This window comes from Uloborus diversus, chromosome 6 (genome assembly GCF_026930045.1).
Source record: "Uloborus diversus isolate 005 chromosome 6, Udiv.v.3.1, whole genome shotgun sequence".
Classification (NCBI taxonomy): domain Eukaryota; kingdom Metazoa; phylum Arthropoda; class Arachnida; order Araneae; family Uloboridae; genus Uloborus; species Uloborus diversus.
This window is the reverse complement of record NC_072736.1, coordinates 79,124,937-79,138,008: the sequence shown is the minus strand read 5'-3', so window position 1 is coordinate 79,138,008 and position 13,072 is coordinate 79,124,937. Positions and strand designations below refer to the sequence as shown.

Sequence of the window (13,072 nt, the reverse complement as noted above, 5' to 3'; positions counted from 1 at the left end):
TCGGAGTAAGTTGGGTGGAATGGGTCAGCGCTGCATTTATGCGGAAATAAAATGAGAAAAATTATTTCTAGCCTGTCCAGTAGCTGCTTTACACTCTTGCTCCTGTATCCTACATCAACCGAGCAAGCTAGAAATAATTTTTCACTTTCTATTTAAGCATTAATGCAACGTTGACCCGTTCCTTCCAACTCTCCCTCAATTTTAACGGAGCTTTCTTTAAAGAGTAAATCATAGTCTTGATTATATTTTCGCCGTAGATGACATTTTTTGAAGAAGCAGTGTTATTATTCTGACAACAATACCTTCCGTAACAAATTAAACACTTGTATAGTTGAATTGGGTAAAACAAATTGAGATCCGTATCCGCGGATCTTGACACTAGTGATCCGGATCCACGGATCTCCTTTTTTGACGATCCGGCACATCACTAATGTTAGTGTAGCTAGTTTTTCTGCGGAACATACAGATTTAGATTATTCTGTTCATATTTGAATTACTGTGTTTATCTAATTTACAAACAGGAACTAAACATTTTTCACAGTTTTTGCATATAGAGTGAGTAGAAATAAACATTTAGTAATTAATTAGCTGAATAATGAACTAAACTTTTGAGATATTTTTTCATCTGAAATTGTTTTATAGCTTTTTTTTTAGGTTACCAGGTTTTAAAAATCTTTCTGATGAAGATAAAGAGGATGTTAAAGAGAAGATTACTGGAACAAGTTTGTAAGTTGTATGGAAAGACCACAATTTTAAAATTATTGCATGAGAAATTACAAAGAAAGTTGTTTGTAGAAGCAATCTGCTTGGAAAATTTGTTTTGAAATCTAAGTTATCAAAATTGACCTTATCTAATCCATCAATGTATGTTGCTGTAACTTCTCAAGAATGGCTTGAAAACTGAGGGTCTACGTGTAGGTATTATTAATCATCAATCTTCAGCATTGTTTCATCCATTCCAGAACAATGCTGCAACTGGCAGCCTGGCAGTAATTCTTGGTTTAAGCAAAAGTGGATTGAGTGAGGCATTTATGCAATGCTTTACATTTTTCATCTTTTAACCTAAGAAAACATTTCTGACCCTAAAACATCTGTTATATATTTTTCTCTAACTTAAGTTTCAAGTTAAGGCAAGAGGGAAGCGAAGCCCCCTATGTATATCACCAAAGGTAGTGTGCTTTGGTAAGGTGGCTTGTTTATTGCATTAATTATTGTAAATCATATATTGAATATAAACTTGAAATTTCAACGTTTTACATATCTTTATTGAATTGGCTTTAGAACTTAATTGAATGATGGTATGTATTCCTGGGGAAATTTTTGAGATATTCACAAAGTAAATCTCTCAGATAGAAAATCGCCTTTCAAAGTGTGGCAGCTGAAAATTGCTTCTACACTTGAAGGAAGCAATTGCCTGATTGGAAGTATTTTGATTGTTGAAATTTTAACCCTAACTCCAGTGGATTAACCCTGAACTCCAGTAGATAGTGTTCATTATTGACTACTTTTTTGTTTCTTCAGTCTCCTAAAATTAGTCTTACCAGTAAAACAGTTAAGTTACCAGGTCTAGTTCTGCCTTGTCAAAACAAAGCACTTCTCAGCTTCTCAAACATTGCCAAAAAATAATATCTAAATAAAGTTACTCAATTTTTAAGTGATGCACAGGGTTGCCACGCACCTGGAAAATATGGAAAACCTGGAATTGTCAGGGAAAATGAAACACCTAAAATGGTCATTGAATTGTCAGGGAAAGTTACAAATTATTGAAATTTCTAGAAATGTCAGGGAATCTCTCTCAATTTTTGGGTGAAACTGTTGCGTAAAAATGTGGAAGTGTGGTAAATGTTGCATTCCAGATAAGCAAATTTTTTTCATAGTTCAGAGGAAGAAAATTCAAGCTCATTTTTAGGTACTAAATGTAATAAGTAAAATAAAAAATTAAAAAATATATATATACATAAATTATGAAGCTCTGATTTATATCATTACATTTTATTTTGCTTCTTTTGGAAAAAAAATCAAACCTTGCATTACTAGTATTTTTCGCAATGTACATGTGGTCGTTAGGGTGCATCATACGCCCCGTCAATTTTTTTTCGTTTACAAATGCTTTGTCCCTAAGCTATTTTTATTCTACATACAAAATTAATAATTTGTGTGAAATTTTTCCCACTTTGAACAATATTTATGTGTGCCACCTGACAATTGAAAGTTACGAAAACTCAGAAAAATAGCAAATTAAGCAATTTTTTATATTTATTTAATTATTGAGAGAATTATTTGATTTACTGAAGCAAATTTACAGTATATTTCGTAATATTACTTTGATAAATATTAAAGTTCGGTTTAAAAGTTAGTTTTTAATCAATTTTCCTCTTTTTGCGAAGATTTGAGAGTTGTTTTCGATCATACTCAACTGCTTGTAATACATTCTGGTAATGATCTTCTGCTTTGGCTGATATTAAAAAGTCATTGGTCAGCTTTATTCCTCGCTCAGCACAATCGTTTACTACACTGATTCCTTTCAAATTAGTCTTTGAAGTCTGATAGGAAATACAATTTGACCACTGTTTAACATCTTCCACCATGAATTCTGAATCTAACTTCAAAATTAAAAATAAAAACCAGGAATCAATGCCAACAAAATCAGACAGTGTTGATGATAAATGAATTTGTGTTGGAAACTGGTTTTCCAAAACCCATACCAAATCTGTGTTTTGGATTAGAAAGATTAGCTAGTCTAATACTAACATACTGTCAGCAAGATCATGTCGGTCTGCTTCAGGCAATTTATCACTCCATAGTGCTAGAGGTAGTTTCTTCTGTCAGATACCAAAGGTGATTTTTAAAAGCATTAATTGGACTTCCAGAAATTTCCGAATTAATAATACTGTATTTTATAAGTAAATGAAAGAATTGCAAGTCATTCCATTGTGCATAAAAGACAGAAGTGCATGTCATCCACCATGAACTATGTACCCAAAGTGACGAAATTAACAAAGTTTCTAAATTTTAAAACTTTTTGATGTGTAGTTACTGTTGCAGTTGGTAGTTCTTGGATTTGATGTTGAAATAAGCAAATTTTGGTTGAATAAATTAATTTTTCCATCCATCATGCTTTGTGTAAAGCTTCTGGGCGTTTAAAGTTGGCTGCAGTTATCTCATTTGGATCGTTTACTGAGAATAAAAGACAAAGTTGAACAAATTCTAAGTAATCACCTCTGCAAAACAATATTTGATTTAGCTAATTTGATAACGTTGTTTTTGCACTCGTCAATTAATCTTTTTGCGGACTCACTGAATGAACTGTCATCAAATTTGGATAAATTTATAGGTATATTAGCAGTATATCTTTCTTCCACAAACTGCAGTAATGTATAATGTTTGTCAAATCTTTTAAACACAAATATGTCTGGTGACTTCGATGCTTCAATTTTTAAATTGTCAAACACATGTGACAATATAATTTCTCCAATGTGGTACGCAAGCTGATCACAGGAGCGCTTTACCCAAACGCTCTTAAATAGCTACACATGCTGCAGTTATATGTCCTGAATTAGAAGCACAGTTGTGTCAAATGACACATTAACTATTGAGTCAGAACAGTTCCATGAATTTAGTAAATTAGTTGTTAAATTAGCAATGATATCGCCGTTTTTTTTTTTTTTTTTTTTTTTGTCTGTTCCTGGTGGATATGCTGGTACAACAAGAAGCTTAACTTCATATGAATTACCCACTATAACTGCAAGCTTTTCTTCTGCAATATTTTGATTTGTTAAAGTTGGTAAGAGTTTAGAAAGCCAGTGCAAAGTTGCCAAATCATAAGCATTCCATTGATCTTTACAAGCTTTGGCAATGTCTCTGACACTTGATCGTCTTGCTATGTCTGTTGTTGCATATGATGCTGAAATTTTGGACGAATCACCATCAGCTTCTGCTATTAAAACTTTAGTGTATGAAGCTTGCTGTGCTAGTCTCATTTTTAAACGTGTTGCTAATGATATAACATCAGGTCGTTTTATAATATCATGTGGAATAAAAGCATATGTACCAGTTCGTACTGTACGAGGATGATTTCTGGTATGAGCATTTTAAATCTAATCTCTCGGATCTGTCTCATCACTTGCCTCACTTACATCACTATTTTCATCTCTTTCAATTTCATCAATAATAGCTGAATTAAAACTTGTATTAATGTTGCTTGTTTCCTTGACTATTTTTTCATAAAATGCTGCTTTTGATATTTCACACATTTCCCGACGCTCAGTTTTTTGCTGTAATATTTTATCATGTGAACCAAAGGTTGCTAGACGATCACTTTTCATAGATTGAAGAAAAGCTAAATCTTCTGAATTTTTTATAAGGCATTCTACACTTTTAAGTCATGATGAAAATGTTTTAGATAATTCTTCTTCCATTTTCTTTACTTTATTAATAGAATTCGTTGTATTTCTTCTTTGAAGAGGAATTGCTTTTAATTTTGTAATGTCTTCATGAAGTTTTAGTATTTTCTCACAGGATTTACGTTCAGTAATCATTGGAATGTTTGCTTTTGCATAGAAATCAGATATTTTTGACAAGACAAGTTTTGAAGACTCCCATTTGGTAAGATTCCGATCGACACCTTTCTCAATATAATACATCAAGCAACGAAGCACTTGCTAGCTAGTGGGTAAACATGAACCCTTAAATTCTGAGTCCTCTTGAGTTATTCCACTTCCAAGTCCAAATACCGTTAAAGATTGTCTGGTTTTGACTTTTACCTTTTGTACAGATGAACAAGGCTTTGTTTGTGGAGAAAATGTCACTAATTCAACAGCAGCTGATTCACTCATGTTTATTAAAAGTTTTCAAAATATGTTACTTTCAAAAATTCATGCACCTTATGAATTAAAATAGAATATATTAACTTATTTAAGTAATTTACAACACATATGCAATGCATAGAATAACAAGAAGAAAACTTAAAGAACTAGCATTAGTAGTTGTATGGTAGAAGAAAACGGTAGAAAGTTGAAAACAAATAGTGAACCTGAACTGTTACAGTTACAAAATAAGTTATGGAAAGTTACTGAAAAAATGGTAACAGTTAAAGTTAACACAGGTACAATGTAAATTAAATAATTTAAAAATTATTTACCAGTATTGCACTTTGAGTCACTTTTTATTGTTATAATTGTTCATTTACCTAAAAAAAGAAACTTCTTGCTTGAGGTGGGATACCTAAATTAATTTTGATTTTCATAAAAATTCACAGGAATACTATCTAGTGGTATGAGAACATTTTTAAATTAGGGACAAAACAATTTTAGAATAGTTGGGCAAATGATGCACCCTAGTGGTCGTACTAGCATTTTAATAGCCTACTTTTCTACTTTTTTACTTTCTTTTTTCATAAAATGAATGATCATAAAAATTTAAAGCCTTAAAATTTTAGCTTTTATAGGTTAAAACTTGTTTTTTTTGGAAACATGCCAACATTTTTTGAAAGTGACTTTGCCAAAAATTGCTTAGTGTGTTTAAGTTTTTAGTCCATATGCATCCTTCAAGTTTTTCCATCATTTCAATGGTTAAAAGTTATTTTAGTTAACTCTGGATTAGAATGACTTTGTATATTTATTTTTGTAAACTTTTAACTATTACTAGCTGCGTCGCCCGGCTTTGCACGGTCCACCTCGAAAATAAAAGTTATGTCAAGTGACGCAAATTCAACATTCAGGCTTGAACCAAAAAAAAAGTCAGTGAAATTTTGCGGCAGATTGCGGAAAACCCCCAAAGAGTAAACATTTTAAATCCCCTGATCATAGGATCTCTCTCAACAATTTAAATTAAAAATTTAAAAAAAAAATTAAAAAAAAAATAAAATAAAAGAAATAAAAAAAAAAATTAAAAAAAAAAAAAAAAAAAAATAAAAAATAAAAATAAAGAAAAAATTAAAAATTATAAAAAAATTAAATAAAATCTAAAAATAAGAATACTAAAAACTATAATATTTATATATAAGAAAATAAAATGTAATAAAATTAAAAAAACTAAAAAAAAAAAAATGTAAAATAAAATAATAAAATAAAAAAATATTATAAAGAAAAAAAAAAAATCTAAATATATAAAATAAAAGGATAATAAAAAAAAATAAGATGGTCAGTTCACTGTCGTTCGGGAGAAGAAGCTTAGACATACATAGATACGCTCAGTTTTTAATTATTTAAGAGATTGAGTTTGGCACTCTTGGCTTCCTTTAGATGTTTTCCACTTCCAGCTCAGTCATTCCTATGCTGGGCTGATGAGTGCTAATAAGCACAAAACTGCAGTCCTTGACTGGAATTGACTGAGCTGGCAGTGTATTTCATGCATTATCGAGTTAATTAGCAATTACATATTTTGTTATAAAAATTCTGAATTGTAAAAAAAATGAGCATCTAATGTTTTAGTTCTTCATTTGCTTTTTCAGATTTTTTACAAATCCTTAGATTTAAAAACTAAGGATTTGTAAAAAAATCTTTTGAAAACAAAAATGAAAGTCCATTTTAGAAGAATAGTGTAATAATTTTCTATATTCTTTTGTATTAAGAATATGAATTTTAGTTGGATCATCATTGCAAAGGATATTTATAGCATATATTGTTATTTTTGAAGTAGATTGAACTATGATTTTTACAGATCCTTGCTTGCCAAAAAAAATGTTACAATTTTATCACGATGCAGATAATTTTTTTCCCATGTTTATGTTACAGTCGAGAATAGTGGCAAAGTCGATGTTTTGGAAACATCCATCGTTGTTTTTGGTTTTTGTTAAAACATTGATGTTTTAATTTTAATCATCTTTTTTTTTTAAACATCAATGTTTTTTAAAAATTTGTCACACCATTTGTTGAGAGTGTAGTATCAACAAGGCGCATGTTGGTCAAAAATTTGAAAGAAAAGTCTTGTAGCATTATGGACTGACGGAATGATGTTATTCATGCTGTAATGAGGGAGGGAGACTTAAATCAAATGAGATTTCTTATAATATTCTCAGTTATGTTAGAATGGACTCTAGTACATATCATTATGCAATAGGAAAAAAGTTGCAAAGTAAGAAAAAGTAAAAAAAAAAAAGTGCTAAGAAAAAGTTTTGAGTAATAAAAATTGCATTGAAAGGGAAACAATCTTTTGCAGAACATAATTGCAGAGATTTAAAAATGAAAGTATTAATTGGAAATATCTGGTCTTTCAAAGCATTTATAATTAAATTTCAAGTTTGTCTTAACTCCCAGATATTGATAACAATTATCGATAATGTTTTCTTTTGAAGCATTTTTTGGTTAATAAATTAGGTTTATTTAAGTAAAAATTATATTGTATTGATATTAAATAACATAAGTTGACATACATTATCCTGGATTTTTTTCCTTACATCAACTGGAAAACCTGGAAATGTCAGGGAATTTCTTTCTTGAACTTCTGTGGCAACCCTGGATGCAACAATGAAATAATGCTGTCTCGTATGCTATTGCATGACTTTCGTTGTTGGTTACATCAGTGTTACTCAATCAGTGAATTGACTATTATATATATGAGGATGAGATGACTCTAAATCAAGAAACTTTATTTTTAAGGTTCTATTTTCTTACAGTTTATTTTTATAGAAAACATTGCCAAATATTGGTGTTAAATTTAGATGAAACGTTTGGTATAAATTTCTTATTTATGTTTATTAATTTATTTAAGTATTATTGCAGAAAAAGAAGTTCTGATGGTGGACAGCCTCCTCCTAAAAAAAAGAAAACTGATATTACTAAGGAAGAATTGGAGTTTAGAGTAAGTATTTAATGAAGATATATTTAAGTACATTAAATGAGTAAGGGGCTATCCATAAAATGTCACGTTCCTTTCAACATGTTCATTGAAATTGTTCATTTGAAAAGCAGCAAAAATATATGCACACCTTTTAACAATTACGACAAGTGTAAAATTCTGATCTCAGGAAAATTTTTTCTTTTTCTCAAAATGGTTGTTCAGAGTGATAGTTTTGAAACAATTTGGTTGTATATTGTATCATTGTTAAAATTTATAAGGAAAAAAAAACAATGCATCTTGAATAAAATGATTGTTTTACAATCTACAGTTTTTAGGGGTTTAAGGGAGTATAGAAGAACTGGCTAACTAAAAAGTAACCGGAATAAATGTGGTAGATAAACTAATAACGTCTGCGAGAGATAAACCCAAGTTCAAGCGAAACATCCAAAACAATCATTTTCAAATTTCTTCTGACATCAATAAGTGTTGGAAAGAATCTGTAGTTATCGTGGCCAAGTCCCATGTTTGGACGATTTCATGAATTGCAGTTTCAGTTGTGGTTCCATCTAGCCCCTCAAAAGAGTGTTAATGGCTAATATAATGCAACTTTCTCCTATAAATAAAAACAATAGCTATAAAACTGTCAAAAAAAATTCTTTTTAATGGGAGGAGGGGGTGTTTCAAAAAAGTAGGATTAGTCGAGGGGAAATGGGGATCATATTTAGATTTAGGGGGTCATTTTCTATAAGAATCAGCAGGAATTATGTTAGAAACATTTTGAAGTTTTTTTTTTGCGCTGCTGCACAGTATCTTACTCATCACGGTGTTGTTTTTTTTGTTTTTGTTTTTTTAAGGGCCAAGTTTAAAGCTCAAAATAACAACAAAAAAAAATTGCGGTCCCGTATTTTGGTGTTTTAAGGAACGCATTTTTAAATGCAAGATATGAGCTAATGATGGAATGCTTGACTAGCTTCTAAAAGCTAACATCTTTTTTGCATTGAAAAAATAGCCTCATATTAATAACATGTGAGCATTACTTGCTTGTTACTATTTTGCTCTTTTAACGCTGGCATTTTTTTTTCTTCTTTTTCTTTCCTTTATTTTTTGCTGGTGCTAGAACATGTTTGTAAGTATGTAGCATAATGTTTATTTTTATATCTTGCATGTATTTTATAAAATTTATACTAGAAAGTTTAAGTAAATATGTAAAAGAAACAGTCAAACACTTTGTGCAATGAAATGAGTAAATATATAAACAACATGTAAATATGTAAAAATAAAAGTAATTAAAGAGTTAAAAAACTCTGCATAACATTAAAAAAAAAAACTTTTTTAATTAGTTTTATTTGCACATGTATACATGTTGTTTTGTTGGCCCAGAGCCATTATTTTTGTTCTTGGAGAAAATTCCTAAAGTTTTAGAAGGTTTATAAAAGTTTCCAAAACTTACTTCCTTCTTTTTTTTCGAACTTAGAATGTCATCCCGTTATTTTGCCGCCGCCTTGAATCATTCCCCAAAGACAATATTCCCTGCATGCGTTTGTTGACCCGCCATGATGATGTGACGTCATAGTAAAGATGTTGAGTAGATTTTTGCTGTGTGCATGTGGGAAACAATTTTAAAGATTTGAGTTTTAAATTGTAAACTGGGGGGGGGGGCTGTTGAGTTGTTTCCTCAATATGATTTATGCATGCTCTTTGATATGCGTCATGCCATAACATAGGGGGATTGGGAATGTTATTTAAGTGTGAACTCTCAATCAATCAATCGTTTTTTTTTTTACCATGTTGTGACTGCAGTCCGATGTTTTGCTGAGGCGCTGAGATTGCGCCTGGGAAGCTCATTGCTTCGGATTGAATTTTCCACGTTGTATAGTGAATTCTTTTTGAAAGATGTAGGAAGTTTTCGTTGAGCCCAGCTAGAAATGTGGGCATGTTCCAGTAGTTTTCTTAAGATGTCTTTTTAAGTGAGGTTTCTAAAAGTAAGAGTTTAAATCAAGCCATTTTTGCTGATAAAAGGCCTAGCAAGCAAGACCATTGAACGTTCATGCTCGAGAGCTGGAATTTGAATGTCCGTTAGATTTTTTTCATTGGACGGATGATTCCTGTTGTCCAGGAGGACAGGTTTCTTCTTTTAATTCAGCATGGTGACATGAAATGGCCGCAGACGATGGTGGATCGCGCCTTCACATGTTGTGCCAGCTTTTAAGGAAGGAATAACTTGTTTGGTATGAACTTTTAACTTGTTCGTGTGAACTATTCTGTTTTTGGCATAGGACTCAAGGTGGTACTTGTATTAAATTAGTCATGTGAATTTTACTGGAACTTTTAACAATACAATTTTAAGAAATGTTTCCTACTAATATTTTTGGGGGGATTTTTTTAGTCGGTTGCTGGGGAATGTGAATTTTTATTTATACTTGTTAATATTTCCATGTTTCGATATATTTATTGTTCAATAAAATGTTTATTTAATTGTTAAATATGTGTCTGTAAATCCTTTCTTCCCGAGCAGATCATTCCACAAATTTTCAGTTGGTCTTGCTTGCTTAAAACCTGCTTTTAGTTCTTTGAACTTCGGGTTTTGATTGAGCAATCAGATTAAATTCCCAACATGTTTCTATTTTTACTCAAGTATAAGTAGCTTTTTAAAATAATATGATGCATTGCAACATCACGATGTAAGGTTGGAAATGCCCAGCTCTAGGTTTAGAGACAATCCAGATTTCGAGATTTAGTAAGATTCAAGATGTATGAGATTTAAAATTTTTCTATTGCTTTCATTCACTTGGTATCAAAATTCATATTCAGGGAAGATTAAAAAATGTTGTAAATTTGTGTTCATTAATGCTTAAAAGGAATAAGAGAAATACATGTGCATCATTTTTTACTGTCCTTTTACTTTACTTTTTCATTAGGTTCAAAATCAGTTGTTATATGATATGAGGGATAAATTAAAGGCCAATCTGAAAAAGAAGCATATGCTTGAATTGTTAGAGTTCAACAAACAGCATATATCAACTGGAGAGAGCAATGTAAGTTTATTTGTGATGATTTATTTATCAATTTCTTTAATTCTTTTTTTTTTAATCTGAAGAGTTGCCAACACATTTAAAATTTTCTTACACCAAAAAATTCTGAAAATTACAAAAATCATTTTTTTTTTCCAAAACTTTATCTAAGTTTATTTTTTCTATGTCTGATTTATAACCTAGTCTTAAATCGATTTTGCAAATATATACTAAAGTTCTAAATCCTGCTTTCACAAAGTTTTTTGTCACGTGGGTCCCTTGCCAACTTCTTTTGTTTTTCATGCTTAGGACTAGTTGCAAAACAAGACTGTGTGGTGTCTAAGTTCAATCATTTCAATACAGATGGTTGAGTTTCACTTGAGGTGTTATAAAATCATCAGATAAAAGCAGAAAGTGTGGAAATGTTAGGCTATCTTTGGTCAGTTAAAGGGAGATAACGACCCCTCCCTGAATCTGCACTAGTAGCACTAACTAATATTAAACACCGAAAAAAAGAGACAAAAAAAAAATGCGGAAAGAGAGAGAAAAAACTATTTTCTCCAACTTTTAAAAAAGTATTTTGAAACTTATTTTGACAAAGCCGATTTTTCTACCATGTAAAATCTAGTATTCATGCCATAAGTCTCGGTTTTCACTTGTTTATGATATCCTTCATTTTCGTTCACATCCTGTACAAGCTGTAGTATTAACATTTTATGCTCTTACCTAAAAATTACATTTTAAATTACAGCTGTTAGATAATTTAGCTGATTGTATGGTGTTTGGAGCTTTGAAAAATTGTCCCGAATGCCAAGATGGAACCCCCCGCTTCAAGTTAGTTTTACATGTCCTTTTTTTAATACCTCTCTTGAAAATATGTTCCCATGTTACATTCCCTTTTTCTGTTCTAGAAATGATGCGTATCGCTGTTCTGGTAATCTAACTGAATGGACAAAGTGCCAGTATGTTTCAAAATATCCTGAAAGAAAACTTTTTAAGGTGCCTGAAGAAATGAAAGAAGAGTTTGAATTTTTGTAAGTATACACTATGAAATGTTATGCTGTATTCAATTTTTTTCCAGCAGATTTTTTACAATTAATATATTACTAATATGTGTATTTACATATATATTTGTCATATTTAGGAAAAAATATAAGTGTGTGATAAAAGAAAGAATGTTTCCTGAAGTTGTAGAAGTCAACAACAAAAAGTAATTATGTTATTTGTACTTTTGCAATAGTTTTTTCCTTGTTAAAATAACATAGTTTTGTACTCAAAGTGAATGTTAAAATTCTAACTATGTTCTGAAAAATGAAATTACAAACATTATAGATAACAAAAGATCAAATAAGCTTTGTGCTACAATATTATTTAACTGAAAAACCAACGTAAATGAAGCACAAATGAACATGAAAATACAACAAATAGCTATTTCAAGGATACTATGGAGCCTCTTTATCGGTGCAAAACAGCTCAACACACAACCAGAAAGTCGCGAGGGGAGTTCTCTCACGACTTTCTGGTTGTGTGTTGAGCTTTTTTGCACTGATGAAGAGAGGCTCCATTGTAGCCTTAAAATAGCTATTTCCTATACTTTTGTGTTCATTCGTGCTTTATTTATGTTGAGTTTTTAATTTAATCAAACATATTATGGAAAATTTGAGCATTTAAAAAAATTTAATTACTTTTGTTTTCTTACATCAGCTAAGAGCAAAATTATTGCACTTTTATTTATTTTATTTATTTATTTATTTATTTGCTATTTTAGAATATATTTGTAATAGTTTTTGTTGATGTAATTCTTTCTTGTTTTTCCTCTATTTTGTAGAGGACTACCTTTAGAGAATTTTAAAGTTGCTGTATTCGGAAAATTCAAAGGTGTTCCAAAGAGTATCATTATAAAAAAAGTAGAAGAGTTAGGAGCTACAATTCAGTCAAAAGTTACAGCAACGGTCAATGTCTGTATCAGTACTGAAGGTAAACATCACTTCAATAAATTGCATTTGTTATGTGTTAGAGGGGTCAAGCTTCCTCAAAGTTTCCAAAAATTTCACACTGTCTTCAGAAAATTTTACTTGAGTCCACTATTGCTCCTGGGTTCCAAGTTTAAAAAAAAGGGTTTTGTTAGTAATTGATTTGAATTTCTATGTATTTATCTGCACATATTAAATGGGTTGGTAGTTGTTTATACAGACAAATGTAGCAACTGCTGTTTATGTGTTTGATGTTATCTGTATTAGAAGCTAAACTGATTATCTTTTAAAAACTCACCAAATCAAAGA

General features: G+C 30.7%; 1 protein-coding gene across 1 annotated transcript in view; it reads left to right on the top strand.

Moving 5' to 3' along the window:
- Nucleotides 1-13,072, top strand: part of LOC129224173 (poly [ADP-ribose] polymerase 1-like) — a 133,164-nt gene that overhangs the window by 44,686 nt on the left and 75,406 nt on the right. The window contains exons 5-11 of the mRNA XM_054858590.1: nt 655-726; nt 7,722-7,800; nt 10,698-10,814; nt 11,542-11,624; nt 11,702-11,824; nt 11,935-12,000; nt 12,619-12,767. Coding sequence (XP_054714565.1) covers nt 655-726; nt 7,722-7,800; nt 10,698-10,814; nt 11,542-11,624; nt 11,702-11,824; nt 11,935-12,000; nt 12,619-12,767 — 689 coding nt within the window. The remainder of the gene's footprint in view (nt 1-654; nt 727-7,721; nt 7,801-10,697; nt 10,815-11,541; nt 11,625-11,701; nt 11,825-11,934; nt 12,001-12,618; nt 12,768-13,072) is intronic.